At 50.6% G+C, this 23,582-nt stretch overlaps 1 protein-coding gene across 5 annotated transcripts in view; it reads left to right on the top strand.

Moving 5' to 3' along the window:
• mecr (mitochondrial trans-2-enoyl-CoA reductase) overlaps positions 1 to 23,582 on the top strand; it is a 371,444-nt gene that overhangs the window by 331,082 nt on the left and 16,780 nt on the right. For 2 of the 5 annotated variants that reach the window (XR_011942141.1, XM_072500867.1), the window contains exons 10-11: positions 5,451 to 5,623; positions 16,792 to 16,895. The exons of 2 other annotated variants lie outside the window; for them this stretch is intronic. Coding sequence is in view for 2 of the 3 variants with exons in the window: in XM_072500867.1 (XP_072356968.1) it covers positions 5,451 to 5,623; positions 16,792 to 16,895 (277 nt within the window). In the remaining variant the exon portion in view is untranslated. Of the gene's footprint in view, positions 1 to 5,450; positions 5,624 to 16,791; positions 16,896 to 23,582 lie in introns of those variants that run through there. One more of the 5 variants, XM_072500871.1, reaches the window with a different exon arrangement.

The raw sequence follows: 23,582 nt of genomic DNA, 5'->3' as shown, positions 1-23,582 counted from the left end.
TGTCTACGGACTTCCTCAATTCACCGTCGAGACCGACCATCGCCCGCTGGTCAATATAATACAGAAAGACTTGAACGTCATGACGCCTCGCCTCCAGCGTATTCTTCTCAAGCTCCGGCAATACGACTTCCAGCTGGTATACACGCCAGGCAAAGACGTCATCATTGCTGACGCTCTCTCCAGGGCAGTCAACATTCCATGTGACCCAGCGGGATTTGTCTGCCAGGTTGACGCCCATGTGGCATTCGCGGCCTCCAATCTACCTGCCTCGGATCAACGCCTCGTCCAAATTCGCCGCGAGACGGCGGATGACCCCTTGCTGCAGCGTGTCATGCGCCACCTAACGGACGGGTGGCTCAAGGGCCAATGCCCTCAATTCTGTAATGCCAGAGATGATCTGGCGGTAGTAGCCAGGGTTCTTCTAAAACTGGACCGCATTGTCATCCCGCATAGCATGCGCCAGCTTGTCCTGGAACAGCTACACGAGGGCCACCTTGGCGCCGACGGGCCCGAGAGGCAGTGTACTGGCCTGGCATTAATGAGTACATAGCCAACACCGTGCTTAACTGCCCCACTTGTCAGCGCTTCCAGCCGACCCAACCACGTGAGACCCTGCAGCCCCATGAGTTGGTCACGTCACCATGGACCAAGGTGGGCACCGACCTGTTCCACGTGCTGGGTAGAGACAATGTCCTGATCGTGGACTACTTTTCGAATTACCCTGAGGTGATACGGTCGCACAACCTCACCTCGTCTGCAGTCATTCGTGCATGTAAAGAAACCTTTGCTCGACACGGCATCCCGCTCACGGTTATGTCGGACAATGGCCCGTGCTTCGCCAGCCAAGTATGGTCCAACTTTGCCATGCGGTACAATTTTGCCCATGTGACATCCAGTCCCCTGTACCCCCAATCCAACGGCAAAGCAGAGAAGGGAGTACATAGCGTCAAACGGCTCCTATGCAAGGCTGCCGATGCTGGGTCTGATTTCTACCTTGCCTTGCTGGCCAATCGCTCCGCTCCACTGTCCATTGGCCTGTCGCCAGCCCAGTTACTCATGAGTCGCACCCTGAGGACGACGGTGACGTCCATCCATGTCCCAGACCTCTACCACATTCCGGTCCTTCGCCGGATGCAGCTGTCTCATGCACAACACAAGGCGGCTCATGACTCCCGTGCAGCTGATCTCCCTGCTCTGGCTCCAGATGACAACGTCCGTGTCCATCTTCCGGATGGTGACTGGTCTGCAACCGCTGTAGTCCTTTGGCAGGTGGCCCCCCGCTCATTCCTCGTTCGTCTACCGGATGGCTCTATTCTGCGCTGCAATCAACGCGCCCTTCGTCTCGTTCCATGCTCGCCACGTGATCCTCCAGTGTCGCCTCGCCCTCCTGCTGACCCTGCCACGGACTATGCAGAGCTCCCTGTTACTCTGCCTCCCCTGACTTTGACGCAGTCCAGCCCGCTCCTGAACCGGCGGCTCTCGACCCACCCTTGAGGCAGTCAACCAGAATTCGTCTCCCACCTCAGAGACTAAATTTATGAACTTTTCGAACTTATGGACTCTCTGAATTGTTTTGTTGCTTTGTTTGATCGTTTCCCTGGTTTGTATATAGTGTTGATCTCGTTTCTCTTGTTGCATACTGCTTCTCTGCGCCTGCCACCTTCCCATGTAAATAGCTTAGTTCTCATGTACGTAGTCCTGTAAATATGTTTTCGCACCCCACACGTAGTTAGGAACATTCTCACCACACATTATTTATTGCCACACACATACATTTCTTTATAAAAGGGGGGATTTCATAATATACACCAGTGTATCATGGTGCAGACACACACACTGATGGACACACAGCAAGACCAATCAACACACACAACACCGCAGCCAATCACCAGTTAGAGCACACTCACTATAAAGACAGGAGGCATCAGAGTTCCCGCTCATTCGGGATGCAGCCTCTCAGAAGGACAGAGCTTACAGCTTACAGCACAAATCTTCACCATGTGCTGAGTGCATAGACCGGTTAGGACAGGCATAGGTCTTTAGTTTAATCTAACATCGTGTTAACCCACAGTGAATGTATGTTCAACAGTTTCTAACTTAATAAAATAGTGTACTATTTTAAGTGTTGGTGGCCTGTATGTGTTCCACGGATCCAGAGCCCCCAATCACATCACTGGGCTGTTCCTGCCCTCATTTAACCATGCAGGGTTCTGGTGCGCTTTAACTTGATTAATGTCTGCCTGATCTTCCTCGGATTTTGCAAATGCGGTTTTGCCTTGGACTGATTGCTCCCAAGCGCGGGACAATATTTTCAAAACCCATTTCTCGTTGTGGGCCTCGTCTGAGGGATCGTAATTTGCGCAAGCTCTCTGTCCTGCCTCTGTCGTGTGAGAGACTAGGATGCAAGTCCATTTGGCCATATTATCTGCGGACAAATGGGTGCGGGCTAACTCTCCGAATACTGCTGTGAAATGTATCCACAAGCGTCCAGCAAACGCTGTGGGGTGCTCTGTTTTCTTTTGCCTACACTAGTTTAGGCCTTCTACGGGGTCTCCTCTGTTATAGCCGATAGCATCTAGGATCGCTGTGTGCATCTCTTGGAGTGTGCCTCCTCCTACATTCTGTGGGTCGGGAAGGGCTGCCACGACTGAAGGGTCGAGGCTTCAAACTGTGAGCTTCATTTGCTCCTTTTCGTCCAGGCCGTACATGGTAGCCTGCTGTTTAACTCTAGCGATAAACTGGTGGGGGTCTGATGTGGGAAGGAACGGTGTAATCTTTCCACACGCGTCCTGTAATTGGGTCACGGTTAATGGGGTTGTATGTAGGAAATCTACGTTTCCTTCTGCTGCGGCTCTGCGGTGTGTGGTTACAGGGTTCACAGGTGTGTTTTGCCTGTTCAGTCGGGGGTTGGGGTGCTTTCCTCTTTTGGGGTTTTTCTTGCGTACATGTCCCATGTACGTATCTATGGGCAGTTTCATTTAACTCCTGCCAATCGGGGCCATTTTCCTGGTCTAACTGGGGTCCAAACGTACTTTGAAACCCATTCTGGACAGAAAGCAGAGATTGCAATTCTGCAGTTTGCTTCCGGCACTTTGCGTGATCTACGGAGCTCTACCTTTGTTCCATCGTGGAAGTGTGGAGCGCTCGTCGGGCTGCTTTCAAATCATTGCGCTGTTTCTGCAATTTCTCGACCTGTTGCTCGGTTTCTTGTCTTACCAAGACCGCACGTTGCGTGTCCTGGTAGGCCTTATCATATTGGGTCTGAAAACTACTCAAATAGGCGAGACAAGACTGGTGTGCCATCTTGGCATCATCCACTTCTCTGTCCCTTGTTACTAACTGCTATTTCAGATCTCGATTCTCTTTCTCTACCTCACTCACGTCTCCCTCACTATTTCTGTCTCTCTCCTCTATCTCTCTACGGAGCGTCCTAACGACCTCCTCTGTGCCTCACAATTGTGCCAAGCAGGACACGATTGCCATCGGCTTGCGAGCTTTCCCTAAGCTCTTCTTGTGGATCTCTGACAGGTTCTCCCACCAAGTATGTCCTATACTCCCGGGACCTGTTTCATCATTCGCGCAGAATTCGCTCCAAAGGAGCCATCCTTTCCCTTTGAGGTACTTGCTGATTTCCTCTTCCCATACGGGACACTGACCTACTCTACTGGTCGCTGCGACCTCGAATTCTTGGGGGTTCATAAGGCGTTCCATTGCCTTCATTGCCATTTTCTCTATCTGGGTTCTCTACTGAATTTGGAACAGGGGGTGATAAAGTGATGATGTAAACACGGGTACGGCTTACGCTAAATACCGGCCTACAAAACTCCCGACGGTTTTACGCAACAATCTCTCAGGTTTACCTTATATCCCTGTTAGTACGCATGCATTAACACACTTCCGAATCTCGGAGGTTTGATCAGTATCGTTCTCACACTTGTGGGTTTTCTGTTTCCAATTGGATTCCAATTCAAATTTGGGTTCTCTCGGAGTGACTAGGCCACTTCTAGGTCGGGTCCCTGCGGAGTCGCCAGTAAATGTTGCTAATTTGTGTTTCTCTTTATTTGGCTCTGAATATGGCGGCCAATATGGTTGCCTTTCTTAATTCTAATTACGTTTTGCTCTAGAGTCGCCAGGTATCTTTTGATACCGCCACAAGGTTCAAACCGAAGACTGATCAAAGACTCGATACACCAGTTAGTTAGTTCAAAGTCAAATGCTGATTTATTTACACACGCAGTTAAATATAATCATGCACAAATACTACAGACTAAACTATCACTACTGCTAAAGCCTATACTTAGCTTCGGGCACCCACTCAGTCAGAGGAACAATGACCATTGTTCGGTTCTGAGGCTGCTGGGGTTGAAGTGATGAAGGGGAACAGCTAAGATTGCCTGTCTGGTAGTGTGCGTTGACCTTGGACTTACTTGTTCTGGTGCAGCTTTTGGGCAGGTCTCTCCTCGGTGAGAGCCGGAGCCAAGAGAACGATTCTCTCTTGGGGGATCCTTCTTATACCCAAAAAGGGCTTTGCGCACTTTTGGGCGGGTAATGAACTTGGCCCCAATTAATTGGGCCGTTTCTCAATCATTCCTATCGATTTCCTCCAATAAAAGGGGTGGGTGCCCTGATGGCTGGGCGTGTCCTAGGTGGCCGTTGGCCTGCTTTGTTCTGGTCTCCTCTGGCGCCGGGGTGTCTGCCTTGGTATCGTTTACTTAAATCTTACTCTTTTGTCCCCGGAGATGGCTCATTAGTATGGTAATGGCTTTGCAGTTTCGGTCTTGTCTGGGAGCTGCGGCTCCAATCAACAGACAAACCCTGCACCTGCTTGCTTTCTCAGTGTTGTCCATTTTCCCTGCATTCTTTGCAAAGTGTCCATTTTGTAATCGGGAAGTGGCCATCCCAGATGGCTACAGTCTCCAGGCAGATAGGATGATGTCAGCTCTCGTCTTACAGGTTTTCCTGATAATCTGCAGGACTTAAAGTTTGGGTGCTTACAAAGCAGGTGGCGTAATGTTGAAGTAGTTAGAGAAATTAAATATTTAATTATTGGAAGTATCCTTGATTCTTGCACTAGTAAATTCCACAAACTTGCAAACAATGGCTGTGTTGACCCATTCGGTATAATCATGAAACCATCAGCTTCCTTCCTTTCAATTTTTGGTAAGTATCTACTTATCAAGCAAAACTAGGGAAATGCTTTAACAGCTGATTGGAAATGCATCTGTTGCCATGCTATCGGGATCTGGTAACCAAGAAATATCATTTTCTACCTGGGTACTGAAAGATGATGCAAAAAGATCAATATCAGGTTTTCCATACAAATTGCACAGCTGTCGTAAAACAGTCCAATCTAGCTTCCATTAAAGCTAGCCATTAAATTTCCTTGATTCTTCATCGGGTATATTTTTAAATTTAAATTTAGAGTGCCCAATTCATTTTTTCCAATTAAGGGGTAATTTATCGTGGCCAATCCACCTACCCTGCACATCTTTTGGGTTGTGGGGGTGAAACCCACGCAAACACGGGGAGAATGTGTAAATTCCACACGGACAGTGACCCAGAGCCGGGATCGAATCTGGGACCTCCACCTGGGACCAGTGCTGTCCACTGCGCCTATCATCAGGTATTTGATTCAGGGCACCAGACAAATATTTTACGGTGTCTTTCGGTTTGTACCATTTCTGGGGGAAATTGTGAATAGTTCATTTCATGCCTTAGACTTTGTTCCTCCCATATTGTTTGTATATATCACTAGTTTCAAAGAAATATGCACCTGGCTGTTTTGTGTGCAAAAATCTCCAAGGCAAAGAAAGAGGGCTGGATTCTCCAAAAATGGGGCTATGTCCGAACGACAGCATAAAAACGCTGGCGTTTCACTCTAGACTTTCCTTAAGAAAGTCCTGAGCGATTCTCATACCAGCAGGTGGCTGGCAGGACCCCGGAGTGCTTCTCGCAGCTCTGGCTGCGGATACGGGGCCCTGCCCTTCGGTCGGGAGACCGCGCATGCGCCCTGCGACATGGCGGACTCGCACCACGGACCATCATCAAAAATGTAGTCCCCTCCCCGCCGAGATCGCGCGGGTCTGTGCCGTCCGATCGCTCCCATGGCCGTCCATGAGGGGCCCCCCCCGCGGTGAAGGATCCCCCCACCAGGGCGGCCGCGGACTGGTTCCGAAGCCGCCACCCTTGGTTCCCGACGGCCGATACGTGGTTAGAACCACGCTGTCGGGAACTCGGCCAGTTTTGCGTGGAGAATCGCGGGGGGGGGGGCCTCTGTCAATTGCCTCTTACCCGCGCCGCGTAGATGGCAATCAAGCGATTCCCGAGCGATTCCCCGGGGATGCAATTTCGGAGTGGAGGATCAGAGAATCCAGCCCACTTGCTTTCAATTCTAAGTAATTAATTTTGATTCTTTCTGCTTATACCTTCTTTTCAGCATTCCATCTTTCTCCAATGTGTGTGGTACCATTGGATACACCCCATCCAAAGGCAGAGGCATTGCTTGTGATGTGTATTGTTGGTGTCCTCTTATCAATGCTATTACAGTAAGAAGTCTTACAACACCAGGTTAAAGTCCAACAGGTTTGTTTCGATGTCACTAGCTTTCGGAGCGCTGCTCCTTCCTCAGGTGAATGAAGAGGTATGTTCCAGAAACATATATATAGACAGATTCAAAGATGCCAGACAATGCTTGGAATGCGAGCATTAGCAGGTGATTAAATCTTTACAGATCCAGAGATGGGGTAACCCCAGGTTAAAGAGGTGTGAATTGTGTCAAGGCAGGACAGTTGGTAGGATTTTGCAGGCCAGATGGTGGGGGATGAATGTAATGCGACATGAATCCCAGGTCCCGGTTGAGGCCGCACTCATGTGTGCTGAACTTGGCTATAAGTTTCTGCTCGGCGATTCTGCATTGTCGCGCGTCCTGAAGGCCGCCTTTGAGAACGCTTACCCGGAGATCAGAGGCTGAATGCCCTTGACTGCTGAAGTGTTCCCCGACTGGAAGGGAACATTCCTGCCTGGTGATTGTTGCGCGATGGCCGTTCATTCGTTGTCGCAGTGTCTGCATGGTCTCGCCAATGTACCACGCTTTGGGACATCCTTTCCTGCAGCGTATGAGGTAGACAACGTTGGCGAGGGGGCACAACCAGCAGGAAAAGAGAATCCCAATATGCACCATGTGGCAAAACAGTGCCACTGTACAGAATGGCACAGAACCTGCAGAGCTCGCTTGAAATTATGTTTTTTAAATTTTTAGCTATTATAGCTGACACATCGTCAAACTACCAAGTGAGCTCATCACGAGCTGCAGGGGATAGAAACATTTTCTGACAAAATGCCCTTTGTTCTCTTTCGAAACACAGGCCAAATTCTCTGATTCTGAGGCTAAGTACAGAGGATCTGTGGCGTTTTATGCAGAATAAAATCAGTGGAGTCCCCTCACTGGTCGCAGCATCGGTGAGGGGCTAGCAGCTGCGCCAAGTAAAACCCCTGGCCTCCACAAAATACACGGCCGGAGTATGGCCGGGTCCGAGTGGCTGCGAAGACCTGCAGCGGTCGTGCCATAAAACCTGGTGCCAGCCCTGCGCAGACCTGACCTGCCAAATAGTCCCCCCCCCCCCCCCCCCGCCCTCGCGGAAGCCGCCCCGGCCAGCAGCACGGCTCCTGCCCGACTGTGGCAGCGCTGGACACAGTCCGCAGCCACCACGCCGGGTTCCCGCACTGGTGAGACCAGAAGTGAACCGCACATGTGTCACGGGGATCTGCAACTAAGCAGTGTCTCACTTCCTCGCCGCTGCTGAACTCCACCTCGGTGACCTCCCTTTCCTCCGGGCTGCCAACCACAGCTGCCACCCGCCACCGTACACCGGGCCTGGGCGCAGGTGACAGAGGCGTTGAGCACCGTGGGCCCCACCAACAGGACCGGACAACAGTGTTGTAAAAAGCTGCATAATCCCCTCAGGGCAGACATGGTGAGTAGGCAGCACTGTGCCCCTGGCACTAACCCCCATCCCACATTCCTATAACCCCCCATCCCACCCAACGGGTGTTTGAACCCCACCCACCAGCAGTGTGGACATATTCTACCCTGTATCACATGCCAGCACCCATACCTGCCACCACGGAGGAACCCTCCCGCTATGAGTTGGACAAGGCAAATCGGTCGCTCAGGCCGAAGCCTAAAGCAAATGAGCCAATAAGGGCGGTTATAATCTGCTTCCAAAAGTTTCATGTGAAGGAGAAGATTTTGAGTTGGGCGAAGCAGAGGCGAGAGGTGAAGTGGGAAGGTGTTGATATACGAAGACACCAGGACTTGACGGCGGAGTTGCGGAGAACACGATCGGCCTTTGGATGAGTGAAGGCGGCACTATGTAGCAACGACATGAGATTTGGAGTGGTCTACCCTGCGAAGTTGAGAGTGACGCACAACTCGAGGATTTCTATTTTGAGACGCTGGAGCTGGCAGAGACGTTCGTGACGGCTGAAGGACTGGGACTGAGATGAGTGTGGGACTGGAACTTGATTTGAGGGGATGGTGATTGTGGGTTTTTTTCTTGTGGAAGGGTTTTTCTTTGTATTGAGTGGGGGGTTTGATTATTCTGTCTTTTGAAAGGGGGAGAGTAGTTTATCTTTGTTTATAGTTGTTCATATGTTTATTGGGTTTTGGGTTTATGTCTTTTTTCTGCGGGCGTGATTTTTGTACTGTGCATTCATGTAAGGGAAGTGGGGGATTATTGGGGTATGTGGGGCCGGGTTTCTGAGGAGGGGAATAGCAGGAGGGGGGGCTTTGGCAGGGGTCTCCGCACTAGCAAACAAAGGTTGGCTAGTGAACGGGAGTGTGGTGAGGGGGAAGGGACCGCGATCGTTGCGACAGGCCTGGGAGGTGTGAAATGTGGAGGGGGGGGGGTGGGTATCAATACTGGGAGAGGTATTTGCAAGAGGAAGTGGATGGTTGGATTCTGGGAGGGTGGGGTAGAGGAGTTCGACAGTAACAAAAGGTCAGGCCAGAGTGGCAGGCCCAAGATTATGATGATAGCAGAGGGGGGGATTGACCTTTTTGTGGTGGGAAAGGCACTGGGAGTTGGTGGCTTCGGAGCAGATTAATAAAATATTCATGGAATTTTATAGACACCTGAGTAGGTCGGTACTACCGGAGGAAGAGCGGGAGATGAGTGAGTTTCTAGACGGGCTGGAGTGTCCGAGGTTGGTAGAGGAAGAGAGGGCAGGGTTGGAGGAGCCGGTGGGGGAGCAGGAAGTGAAGGTGGCGATTGGGAGGATGCAACCAGGCAAGACGGCAGGGCCTGATAGGATCTTGGTCGGAATTTATAAAAGATTTATGGACAGGTTGGCGCCATTGATGGTGGGAATGTTTGAGGATGCGATGGGAAGGGGTGGTTTGCCACACACAATGGGGAAGGCTTCCATCTTGTTGTTAAAGAAGGCAATGATCCGGTGGAGTGTGGGTCGTACAGGCCCATACCTCTGCTGAATGTGGATGCCAAGATACTGGCAATGGCGTTAGCGTTAAGAATCGAAGGGTGTCTCCCAAAGATGATCGGGGAGGACTAAACGGGATTTGTAAAGGGAAGACAGTTGTTCTTGAATGTGAGGAAGTTTTTGAATGCGGTGCTTTCTCCAGCGGAGGGGGGGACACTGAGGTGGTGACGTTGGTTACAGAGAAGGCATTTGATCGGGTAGAGTGGAGTTATTTGATGGCGGGACTGGAGAGATTCGGGATTGGGCCGAGGTTTGTGACGTGGGTGCAGCTGACGAATGTGATATAAAATAGTTACTTTAAATATATTAGTTACTGTAATGTAGATATAGGCCGGTCTAATTCATGTTAGTTCACAGACAAAGGATTTCAGAGAGCATGGCAAGGGAGGGGGGATGGGTGTTTAGAGTATGAGGAGAAAAGGATGCTGGGTAATAAGAGGCCAGGGGAAGGAATGAGAAGTGAGCCAATTAGGATGTATGGCCAGTCAGGAGGGGTATAGGATGACCTATGGGAATCGTGTATGTGAAACTTGATGCCATTTGAATGTGTTGGTAGAGATTTCTTTGTTCTCCAGAAGCACTCGATTCTTGAGACCTAGGAGACTGCTTGTGTTCTGGGTTTTTGTGAAACGAGTCAGACTTGCAAGTCGAATAAAAATAACTAATGCTATGCCTACAAATCCATCTTGAGTTTTATTGAGGCCAGACTGACGGGTAAAGAATTTATTATTTCTCATTTGGTGCCGGAAACCCGGGATTTCTCAAGTCGGTTCTGACCAACCACAAAATCAGAATTAGACTGATTTTGGACAAGGAAAGTGGAAAAGGGCCCACAATGTATAGCTGGAAAATGACTGCGCATTGATTTTTCCCCTCTTCTTATGGTCTGATTAGTCTGGTCACTCGCGGTTGGTACGGAAAGATCGTCTCGACGAAATCAAAAGTCAGTCTGGGGATTAGAAATTTAACTGATAGGATTTCATAATTGATGATTCGGTTTTGGGTTAGTTTTGGAATTAATGGGACATCAAAAAGATGGTTTAATTCCATGTGAGAGTGTTTTTGGAGAACTGATGGGACCTCAGGATGAGGGTTTAGTTCAATGAGTGTTTTTAAATCTATAGTTGATTAAGCTAAAATTAATGCGAAATCAAAATGATGGTTTAATTCCATGTGTGAGTGTTTTTGGAGAACTGATGGGACCTCAGGATGAGGGTTTAGTTCAATGAGTGTTTTTAAATCTATAGTTGATTAAGCTAAAATTGTATCCTTGAACTGCAGTGGCGAAAAAAACGCAGTCTTGAGGACTAGTTGAGATTATGGGGAATTGCTTGGATAACACGAATGATCCAGGCACGCCATTGCAAATATTATGTGATATTTATCCAGATAAAGCGAGAGATTTTAGGAAAATGTCAGCAACCTTAAGGAACAAATTGGGTGATGAATGGCCACTAGGGGGCACTAAAGATCTGGACATCATTAAGAAAATTCAGGGGAAAATCTGGAAAAAGAGCCAAAGTATGAAAGCAAAAGAATTAATTGGATTATGGAGACAATATTGTCAAGAGGAAAGAGATAAGATCATGTTATCAAGTTGGCAGGAAAATGCCCTTAAAATGGGAATTCCAATTAGTGAAGGGGGAAACCAGAAAACGCTGGAGATCTTGAAAAAGGAGTGTGCATTCAAAAAACGCGCAAGTAAAGAGAGGGTGGTCTCGAGTAAAACAAAAAATGGGCTACGTAGTTCAATGGCTGGCCTTGCATTGACAGAGGATGAAGATTTAGAACATTTGACCAGGTCGGCTAGAGGTCCGACTGCACCAGTAGCATTGTCTGCACTAATTCCGGAACCACCAGAGTATCATAATTTATATCCAGTCACTGCTCCCCAGATTCAAATCATGCCAGCCTCTCCAGCCCCTTCGGTTGATAGCGTGGGTCCTACTTTACCATCTTCACTGTCTGTGAGAGAAGGGGAGCTCTGTTCCACAAGCCCAGTTAGCTCTAGGACCCGATCTCGGACAATGAGAGAAGGGCCTGATCCTATCCAGAAACAATCACGCATACCACCTAAATCCCTTCAGACCGATATGGTAGGACAGAAAAGTACAAGAACAAAGGAAGAGGATGGGAATGGTTCTGAGGAGCTGGAGCTCCCCCTAGTGACAGGGAAGGACGTTGAAGTCTTGGAAGAGCTAGAGGAATCAGCTAGAGCGCCCCCTAGTGAAACTCTGAGACAGTTGCCGATTAGGAAAATACCAAACCCTGACACTGTGACGGCGGCGGCCCAGCCCACGATAGACATTTATTTCCCATGGAGACCCAGTGAGATGATGGCTATTATGGCTGCAATCCCAGACAGGAAGAAATCTCCTGCTGCTTTCATGGATCATATGAGAACTACCATCTCAGTTTATCAAGCTGACTCTAGGGACCTCTGGGCCCTAGTCCAGCAGGTTTTAACCCCAGCAGAGTACCGCCATCATCTCAATCACTTGAATTATGCTAGCCACGCCGCACTCCAGCAAGCCCATGCGTTGGACGATGATATAGACGGGCACAAATTCTGAATGCGTTGAATGTCACATTTCAAAAGCCCATAAACATTTCTGCTATCTTAGACCTCAAACCTAAAAAGACTGAAGAGCCAGAGGAATTTCTGGAACGTTTTAATGAAATCTGCCGTGGGCAGTCAGGCGACTTGCCATACCAAAATGGTCAGAATTCCCCTCAATATTGTGCTATGTTAATGCATTGCCTACCACCTTCCGTGGCTACTGTCGTGAAATGTAATAACATGCATTGGACAGAGAATGACCCTTCTCAAATGGCCAGGGCAGTCAGATTTTATTGGAATGAGGGTGTAGGCCAGGAAGGAGGCTCAGTTACAAAGACTGAGTATGTAATGAAAAAGGATGATCTGAGACCCCAACCAGCAGCAGAAACGGTGGCTTACCAGCTGGAACCCCACTATGGTGACTTTGGGTGGGTGGATCAACATGGGGTAGGATCTCAAACCCACCCAAATGGACCCTCAGCTCCTCTTTATGGCCCACCGTATGCACCAACAGCTTTACAACTGCCACCCCCTCTGAGGGGCCATTAGTCTACTGGGAAAAGAGGACGGGGCAGATATAGAGGGAACAATGCATGTTTTAATTGCGGCCGTGCAGATCACTGGCAACAGTAATGCCCCTTTAAAAGACGGGCAGCAGAAGGCGACTACCCGACCCAAAGGAGGGGGTACCCACCAAGGGGAGGACAGACAAGGTACACTGACTTCTCCCAGGCAAACCCTTTCCCAACGCAGGATTGACTAGCTAATTTAGTCATAAGGACTCTCCAATCGGACAGGGAACCTATTATTTCTCTGCAGATAGGAGATCAACATCACCCATTTGTAATCGACACTGGAGCAGCCAAGTATTCGGTGCAATCAGAACTTCGACTACCACTATCCGACCACACGCAGCATTTGTCGGGGTTCCAAGGACAGGTGTGTGAGTATCCTATTTCTGAACCTGTCACTTACGAGAATAGGTCTGTGGATCATCAGTTTGTAGTGACTACTGGATTGGACTGTAACTTGTTGGACCGAGATTTACTGTGTATCTTCCAGCTACAGCTAGAGTGCGGAGACGAAGGGGTAATGGTTCAATCATGGAGTATGAGACAACAGTGCTATATTTCTATCATTCCCCAGTGGTGGACGTTAGACATTGAACATTCACTGCATCACGTCACCCTGGCCTATGATAGAACCGGACAAAACAGGGAGTTGAAGGACAAATACCGGCCGTTAATTGGGACCAAATGGCCAGTCAAGGTTACAGCCACAGTCACGGGAAAAGAAGGTATAGCCAATTTTGTTACAATACCACCACATTTATGGCCACAGTCCGCTTCGGTAAGCCCTCATATTACACGTCAGGTCCACGACCAGTACCATGCCAAGGATCTGGGGCCTATGGTAAGGAGGGCAGTGGATCATTCAGATCCAACAGAGTACGCACTTCAAGTCACGCCAGACGGCACTTCCATAAAATATTTTGAGGTCCCTGAAACGATTAACACTCGACTTCAGCATCACCGGGGACGTGATGTTTTGGAATATGTCAATCCACAGGTCTGGGCGGAATACCCATCACAAGTGGGAAAGACAAATGTTACACCTATTAAGGTAACGATTAAGGACCATGTAAAGCTGCCTTCCATTCGGCAATACCCCCTGAAACCCCAAGCTGCCCCGTCTATAGACAAATTAATCCGAGAGCTGTTGCAACAGGGTATTTTGGTCCCTTGCCAATCAGAATGTAACACCCCCATACTTGCTGTGCCTAAACCAGCCAAACCAGACCAGTACCGATTAGTACAGGATTTACGTTCAATCAATGCCATCGCACAGCCGTTACATGCTCTCGTCCCTAATCCTGCCCACATACTGGCTCAAATTCCAGCTAAAGCCCGGGTCTTCGCCATAATTGACCTTCAGCACGCCTTCTTTGCCCTCCCACTCGCATCTGAAAGCCAATATTTGTTTGCCTTCACTGACAATGGACAGCAGTATACCTGGACCCGACTGCCACAGGGGTTCGTCAACTCACCTACGCTCTTCTCCAGATGTCTGCAGACCCAACTCCAGGCTTTGACATTGGAGCATGGTTCCACTCTAGTGCAGTATGTAGATGACATATTGGTAGCGAGTCCTGACGGGCCCAGTAACAGGGATGATGTGATCCAGTTATTAAACCACCTATCCTCATTGGGTTATGTTGTTTCACAATAAAAGGTCCTGGTGGCTCAGACAAAGGTCAAGTTCTTAGGAGTTTTACTTACAGCCACAGAAAGAAGTCTCGAACCCAGTAGGATTGAACCAATATGCTAATTCCTCGCCCCTACCATAGGCAAGGAGGTCCGTCATTGGCTGGGTATGGTGAATTATTGTCGGCAGTGGATACCAAACATCGCTGTCTATACAAAGCTGCTGACGCCTTACACTAGTGAAGGGGGGAATTTTACTCTCATCACCGAGGCACTCGAAGCCTTCCGTTGCCTGAAGCAGACCTTGTTACAAGCACCGACCCTCGGCAGGCCCTTGTACGACCGACCGTTCCAGATATACTGTACTGTTCTGGAAGGATGTTCAACAGCGGTACTCACCCAGCAACATGGTGACAAACACCATGTTACTCTTCCAAACTTGATCCAGTGGCGTTGGGCCACCCTGGTTGCACCCAGATCTTGACAGCGATATACAATAGTTTGCAGGCTGCTGCCAATATAACTCTCCAACAGGATATTACGGTATATAGCTCCCACTCGGTAATCGCACTATTGGGGCAACTGCAGACTCAGCATCTTACCGCAGCTCGTCAGAATAGGTATGAGATATACCTTTTGAACAATCCACGTCTGACATTTAAATACTGTACCACTATCAATCCAGCCTGTTTTCTTAGTTGTCCCCCTGTCCATGAAGACGCACCTGGCCACGACTGTTTAGCCTTGATTCAGGAAACTACCACAATAAGGGACGATCTGAGTGATATTCCGTTAGAACAACCTGACATGATTATGTATGTTGATGGCAGTGCATTAGTAAGCCCCACTGGCCGGAGACTGTCCGGTTTCGCAATCGTAGATCAGGATGGTCTGATTCTAGAAGCGGCAGCTTTCCAGACCCCTTATTCAGCCCAACAAGCCGAACTTTTTGCCCTTACCCGTGCATGTGTACTTGGGGTAGATCGACGGGTAAATATTTACACTGACTCCCGATACGCCTTCGGGGTAGTTCATGACTTCGGACAGCTCTGGAAGAATAGGGGATTCCTTACCTCGGCCGGCACGGAAATATCCCACCGGGGTTTAGTTAATGACTTACTGCAGGCCCTCCTTATGCCCGCGCAGATTTCCATCATTAAATGCGCTGCCCATACAAACGGTAAAACCCCAGTTGACGTTACTAATGAACAAGCAGATTGTGCAGCGCGGACAGCTGCGCAAATTCAGCAAGTGATGGTGCCTAAAATGTTAAGTCAGACTAAACGATCTGCTATAAATATGTCTGCTTCTGACAAGCCAATGCCAACCATCCAAGACGTCATAAGGTTACAGGAGGACGCTCCTGAGAGTGATAAACAAATGTGGAAACTGTTCGGTTGTAAAAATGATTCTGTTTCCTCTTTATGGACCAGGCCAGCACATCAGACTTGTATGTCTGATGTACTGGCTTTATGGGTCGTCGAATGTGTTTACTTTGCAACTCACTGTGGGGCTCGGGGGACTAGTGATTTGTTGCTGGACACTTGGTGGCACCCTAAAATGCAGAGGTTGGCCCAGAGTATCAGTAATCGGTGTTTAATCTGTCAGCAATATAACACCGGCAAAGGTATCCCTTGTATTATGGGGCAAACCCCGTTGCCCAATGGTCCCTTTGAGACGCTCCAAATGGATTACATTGAGTTAGAAAGGTGTCAATGTTATAAATATGTTTTGGTCATTGTGGATGTGTTCAGCAGATGGGTTGAGGCGTATCCGACTATCGATAATAAAGCTGCTACTGTGGTTAAAGTTCTGATGCGGGAAATCATTCCCCGGTACGGTATACCAGCTCAGTTAAATTCTGATAACGGGCCTCATTTTATTGGACAGATTAACAAGGAGTTCTGCTCCCAGTTGGGCATACGCCAGCAGTTACACTGTGCGTACAGACTGCAGGCGGCCGGGTTGGTTGAGAGACACAATCAGACCCTCAAAACTAAATTGGCCAAATTAAGAGCAGACACGGGACTGACATGGCTTAAGTTGCTCCCCGTTGCCCTCTTCCAGCTGCGGGTTACACCTGCGGGACCGGCCCGGCTCTCTCCTGCCGAGATCCTTTATGGCAGGCCCCTTAGAACTCCCTGGAGCCTGTATGTTCCCAGACTGGTTCAGTTTCACCATATGACTGAAGAGATGACCACCTATGTTCTAGCCCTCACTCAGGTGCTCAAGGAGCTCCATGGCAAGGTCCGCGCGGCTCACCCGCCACCGCCCCATTACCTAGCTCACTTTCAGTGCAGCCCGGTAGTTATGTCATGGTCAAAAATTGGACTCGGAAAGGGTCGGAGCCGCGTACGAGGAGGGGCCCTTCCAAGTTCTCCTTACCAACCCCATGGCAGTTAAAGTGGAGGGGCGGAGTGCTTGGGTCCACCTCCACCACTGTAAATTGGGACCACCTCTGCCACTGTAAATTGGGTCCACCTCTACCACTATATAAAGGTTGGTTACTAACCTGCCGCCCTTCCCCAGCGCTGTTTTACAGGTGTGAAGTATGATGGGGTGGCTACGCACCGCCTATGTGATCTTCGGCCTCACCTCGCTTGGAATGACATCGGCGACGGACATGGAAAAGGGTAATATTATGTACATTTGTTACCCCAATCAAACTACAAGGACATTTTGTTTATGCAGAGGTGATGTTCTTCGATGCCCCCATATACGAGGGCATGGTATCGACTCATGGAAGGTCATCAGGTTAACGGACAATGCAGGACTCATGAAGCAATTGCACCGGTCCCGGCGATGGGAAGGGAACATTACATGGGCATTGCCTTGTTTTTGGAGTACATGTAAATTTGATTTTGGATGTGTTAAGATTGGTGCCATAAAGGTAAAATCAGACCGTCAAGAGAGGGTAGGAAGAGGTTGTGAGAGAGAGAGGGGGACTAGAGAGAGGGCGGGGCGTGTAAGGAGGGGAGTACAACTAGAACGTAGGTTATCAGGAGATACACTTAATTCATTTAGGGCCCAGACTGAGGAAAACCCGGGTAGTATGAATCTCTTCTACCAGATTTACCACCGCTTGTATGGCCAGGGACGGGTTGTCTGCTACCCGAACCCCGCAGCGGTGTCTAGGTTATTTTCTGTTTCACCGCTTTGGGGCACTCCCCAAACGGTGGTTCATTGTCAGCATTCCGAGCCACCGCCAAAGCAAGTCACTCTTCCTTACGATCCGGGTTCAGCACCAGCGGCTATTTGCCTTCCTCTGCCTCGGGATAATTCCCACTCACAGTATGATAGGCTGCAACGGTGGAGGGCGTACATACCTAGCCACTTCACTCCCAATAGGGACTCCCGATCGTACGAGAATTGTTTCAGCAGTGACGGGTATGGCTGTTTGCTGGTAGAGGTGGAAACAGATATAACATGTCTGTTCCCCACCTGTACGGACAGGAAGTGTCATATCACCCAGGCGTCTGGCCAATGCGTTTGTTACAACACCACCTGCGATCCATTGAACGCCAGCCTCCAGCTCCTTTGTGGATGGGCGAATGTCTCTCATATCACTGTTGGGACTCGGGCTTTCCGCATTGCTAGGAGGCCCAAATGGGCGTTCCAAAGCTGGATAAACTGGGCTACTGGGGGATCCCTACGCAACCAATATACTGATTGTGATGCTAGCCTGTACACGGAGCAAGGATACTACTTTTTTTTTAATGGCACAGCGACCAATGTTTTGTTACCCCCATTTCCCCGCCAAATTGCTATTGGGACTCTAGTCCCTACCACAGTCCCCTGCCCCTTGGCGTGGATGCTGCATAATCAGTTAGCACGCCGGGCAGTCTCAGCTGAATTCTGCAAGAACTGGAAAAAAACCTCAGGTTCTCGCACCCATTCAGCTGGGTGGGGAATTCTGAGCGTCTTGACATTGGGAGGTGTGGGGAGTTCCTAGGCGGTCAGCGATAGGACTTATTTTATTTGTGGCCTTACCATCCTGGGAAACTAAACCTTGGGAGCCCTTGGGGCAATAACCAAGGAATTGTCTCAGCTGCGGTTGTTTGCAATGCAGAATCGGTATGCTCTTGACTATCTTCTGGCCCGTGAGGGTGGGGTATGCGCCATAGTGCAGGGCAAGTGTATCATGGAAGTTCAAGACTTAACCGCTAACATCACTAAACTTATGGATCGCATACGGGATCACCTGGACGGAATGCAGGATCCTGGCTCTTGGGGTAACTGGGGATTTGGAGGTTGGAAGGACTGGTTGATAAATATGGCCATGTATTTAGCAGTGGCACTCAGCTGCATCTTTGTGGGCCTGGCCATCCTTAAATGCGTGATGGGTAGAATGTGGGGTGCACTGGAACAGATAGACGCCCCTAGAATCTTGGCTGTTAGGATCCACGAGGGTGCAGCGGATGAGGGGGGGCTACAACAGGAATTGGAAATGCAGCGACAAATCTTTTTAGATGAGCCGCCGTAGCTACGGATTGAATAGCTAGGTTAGGAAATGATAAAAGGAGGGAATGACGAATGTGATATAAAATAGTTACTTTAAATATATTAGTTACTGTAATGTAGATCTAGGCCGGTCTAATTCATGTTAGTTCACTGGATTTCAGAGAGCATGGCAAGTGAGGGGGGATGGGGTGTTTAGAGTATGAGGAGAAAAGGATGCTGGGTAATAAGAGGCATGGGGAAGGAATGAGAAGTGAGCCAATTAGGATGTATGGCCAGGTCAGGAGGGGTATAGGATGACCTGTGGGAATCGTGTATGTGAAACTTGATGCCATTTGAATGTGTTGGTAGAGATTTCTTTGTTCTCCAGATGCACCCGATTCTGGAGACCTAGGAGACTGCTTGTGTTCTGGGTTTTTGTGAAACGAGTCAGACTTGCAAGGCGAATAAAAATAACTAATGCTATGCCTACAAATCCATCTCAAGTTTTATTGAGGCCAGACTGACGGGTAAAGAATTTATTATTTCTCACAGCTGTTATATAAGGAGCCGATGACGAATTCAGGGTATTTTGCGTTACTTCGGGCTACGAGCACAGCAAGAAGTCTTACAACACCAGGCTAAAGTCCAACAGGTTTGTTTCGATGTCACTAGCTTTCGGAGCGCTGCTCCTTCCTCAGGTGAATGAAGAGGTATGTTCCAGAAACATATATACAGACAGATTCAAAGATGCCAGACAATGCTTGGAATACCAGCATTAGCAGGTGATTAAATCTTTACAGATCCAGAGACGGGGTAACCCCAGGTTAAAGAGGTGTGAATTGTGTCAAGCCAGGACAGTTGGTAGGATTTCGTAGGCCAGATGGTGGGGGATGAATGTAATGCGACATGAATCCCAGGTCCCGGTTGAGGCCGCACTCATGTGTGCGGAACTTGGCCATAAGTTTCTGCTCGGCAATTCTGCGTTGTCGCGCGTCCTGAAGGCCGCCTTGGAGAACGCTTACTCGGAGATCACAGGCTGAATGCCCTTGACTGCTGAAGTGTTCCCCGACTGGAAGGGAACATTCCTGCCTGGTGATTGTCGCGCGATGTCCGTTCATTCGTTGTCGCAGCGTCTGCATGGTCTTGCCTATGTACCACGCTTCGGGACATCCTTTCCTGCAGCGTTGGCCGAGTCGCACGAGTATGTACCGCGTACCTGGTGGGTGGTGTTCTCATGTGTAATGGTGGTATCCATGTCGATGATCTGGCACGTCTTGCAGAGATTGCCATGGCAGGGTTGTGTGGTGTCGTGGTCACTGTTCTGAAGGCTGGGTAGTTTGCTGCAAGCAATGGTTTGTTTGAAGTTGCGTGGTTGTTTGAAGGCAAGTAGTGGGGGTGTGGGGATGACCTTGGCAAGATGTTCATCTTCATCAATGACGTGTTGAAGGCTGTGAAGAAGATGTCGTCGTTTCTCCGCTCCGGGAAAGTACTGGACGACGAAGGGTACTCTGTCGGTTGTGTCCCACGTTTGTCTTCTGAGGAGGTCGGTGCGGTTTTTTGCTATGGCGCGTTGGAACTGTCGATCGATGAGTCGAGCGCCATATCCCGTTCGTACGAGGGCATCTTTCAAAGTCTGTAGATGTCTGTTACGCTCCTCCTCGTCTGAGCAGATCCTGTGTATACGGAGAGCTTGTCCAGAGGGGATGGCTTCTTTAATGTGTTTAGGGTGGAAGCTGGAGAGGTGGAGCATCGTGAGGTTATCCGTGGGTTTGCGGTAAAGCGAAGTGCTGAGGTGACCGTCCTTGATGGAGACGAGTGTGTACAAGAATGCAACTGATTTTGGAGGGTAGTCCATGGTGAGTCTGATGGTTGGATGGAACTTATTAATGTCATCGTGTAGTCGTTTCAGTGATTCTTCGCCGTGGGTCCAAAGGAAATAAATGTCAGCGATGTATCTGGTGTATAACGTCGGTTGAAGGTCCTGTGCGATGAGTAGGTCTTGTTCAAACTTGTGCATGAAGATGTTGGCGTATTGGGGTGCGAATTTGGTCCCCATGGCTGTTCCGTGTGTCTGGATGAAGAACTTGTTGTCGAAGGTGAAGACGTTGTGATCCAGAATGAAGCGGATGAGTTGCAGAATTGCGTCTGGAGATTGGCAGTTGTCGGTGTTGAGTACTGAGGCTGTTGCAGCAATGCCGTCATCATGGGGGATGTTGGTGTAGAGTGCCGAGACGTCCATTGTGACGAGGAATGTTCCTGGTTCAACTGGTCCATGGGTGCTGAATTTCTGTAGGAAGTCCGTCATGTCGCGACAGAAGCTGGGCGTACCTTGTACATTCGGGCTACGAGGCTGGGATGCCCCATGTCCCCCCTTCTGTTTGCACTGGCTATAGAGCCTTTGGCCATTACGTTAAGGAGCTCGGGGTTGTGGAAGGGGATAGTTGGGTGGGGGGGGTTGAGTAGAACATAGGGGGTCGGGTCCTCTGAGATATCGCACCAAAATCGCGAAACGCAATCGGCCGGAGAATCGACTCCGACGCCAAGATCGGGTTTGACGCCGGCTTGGGATTCTCGGGACCCCCCCCAACCCGATGAAATCGTGGCGGATGGAGCATCACATTATATGCCCCAACAACCGATTCTTCGGGGCCTGAGGGATTTCCCAACAGCGTATTTCTAACAAACTATAAAAAGTCATGATACCGGTGGCTTGGCTGAGGCGGCTGCGAGAGGAGGTAGGAGTTGGCGTGGGGGTACTGCGGGCTCTCGTAACGGACACCAGCCGTGCTTTCTGCGGGGGGGAGGTGGAGCTGCCAGGGGAGGGGTAGGGTGGGGGGGGACAGAGACCGAGCAGTCGGGGAGCCACCAACAAGACAGGACGGTGCCCATGCACCGACCCATCTTGTTGGCCACCCACCCCGGGAGCTGGGTAAGCGAAGGGTTAACGGCCATATGGGTGGGTGCCGCCCCCCTTCCTGGCCTCCCCACTCAACCGGCAACACCCACCGGGGGGAACACCGAGGGCCGCACTGACGGCAGCCCCCAGTGAGGGCAGTGCCATGAAACGGTGGCCCTGGCAGCAGGGATAGGCGCCAGGGGCGGGGGAACCGACGGGGCGGGGGTGGGGGGCATGCGTGGCTGGGGCGACTGTGTAGCCCATGGTACCTGGTTGTGCACGGGTGTATGCACCATGATAACATGTTTTCCTTTCACCCCCTGCTGATTATCATGTTTGGTAACCGACCAGCGATATTGGCTGCCGTGGTGGGGGCCGCTGCCCTGTATGCAACCCTGTGGCAGCGTCAGCATAAGCGGCGCAGAGAGGCGATGGAGTCTGCAGCAGGGGAGCGTGCTGCAGAGGGGCAGGTGGCAGCTGCTCAGGCTGGAGGGCTGCCCGAGGAGAAGGAATTGGGCAAGGAGGAGAAGGAGGAACAAGACGAGGAGGAGGTGGTGATGGTGCCAAGGAGGTGCCGGATGAGGCCCCACGAGTATCGCCGCATGTCCTTTGAGGAACTCCCAGACCGGGCATGCAGGAGGAGACTGTGGATGAGCCGGGAGATTGTCGGACATATCTACTACATGATGGCACACTTGGCACCGTGTGGAAGTGGGGGAGGACACCCGCTACACCGGTGGCCGTCAAAGTGACGGTCGCCCTGAACCTTTATGCCACGGGGTCTTTCTAGTCGCCGAGTGGGGGCCTGTCCAGCACCTGACAGGTGTCGGTGCATCCGTGCCGTGACGAATGCACTGTATGCCCTGGCAGACAGCTATATCCAGTTCCCTGTGGACCGCGCCCACAGATTAACGGGGGGGGGGGGTGCTGGGCAGGGGCACGGATACCACAATGCACCCACTGGGCCACCACCCCCACTCCCAATGGCCAGCACTCACCGCCCCACCTCCACACCCAGTTGTCAGAGCACAGAGGAAGGTTTCAACGTTTTTAACAGGTTTTTATTGTGAAGAGGTATATACAGTCTGTGCCCTAGCCCCTATAACTAAACTGTGTCCTGCACCCGTGCCACCTTAATTGGTGTCTAGCTTTCTGGCCTAACGGACCTGAACACTACGCCTCGGTGATTCCCCAGACGGTACAGCAGGAGTGGAGGCAGACTACTGAGACTCCTGCCCTGCAACGAGGGTCTCCGTTGGTGCACGTCTCCTGGGGAGGCCCGGCCTGGATGGGTCCGGCTGCTCCTCTGATGTCCCGGGTGGCGTGATGCTGCCCTTTTCTGCCCGCTGCCCACCAGATGCATCAGGGGCAGGATGGTGGGAGTCCAAGGTGCTGCACTGTTCCGGGACCTCCCCTGCAGGAGTCACCGCACGGGCACCAGCACCTCCCCTTCCCTCGGGGTTCCAGTGGCCCCCGGCTTCTGCATGGGACGGGGGAGCGAGAGGAGCTATCTCTCGAGGCCCTCCGACATCTGGTGCTGCCAGTCCTGGATGCCCGCTCTGGTATCGACCAGGGTCTGAATGTTAGCAGCCACGGAACACAGGGAGTGGGCCATCTCCCTCAGGATCTATGCGACTCTGGCCAGCACCTGGGAAATGGCACCAATGCCCTCAGCAATGGCCTGCTGTGACTCGGTCACACTGAGGAGCGGCGCTGCAATCTGCAGCTGACTCTGGCACATGATTGCCTGTGAGTGGGCAGCCCTGTTCTGGACCAGGGCCCCCATCTGCACGGAATGCCCCAGGCCTTGCACACTCTGACCCATGTCCGGCACCTTCGCCTCCATTGCCTCCACCGCAGATGCCACCCTTGCGGTTTTAGCCTGGGTGGCACGCATGACCTGCACCACTCCCTGCTCCTGCAGGCGGTTGAACTGCTTCACCTGCGTATACAGGTGCTGGAAACCGGCCGTCATCCCCTCCTC

The sequence above is a fragment of the Scyliorhinus torazame genome, chromosome 1 (genome assembly GCF_047496885.1).
Source record: "Scyliorhinus torazame isolate Kashiwa2021f chromosome 1, sScyTor2.1, whole genome shotgun sequence".
Classification (NCBI taxonomy): Eukaryota; Metazoa; Chordata; class Chondrichthyes; order Carcharhiniformes; family Scyliorhinidae; genus Scyliorhinus; species Scyliorhinus torazame.
This window is presented reverse-complemented; position numbering and strand designations above follow the sequence as displayed.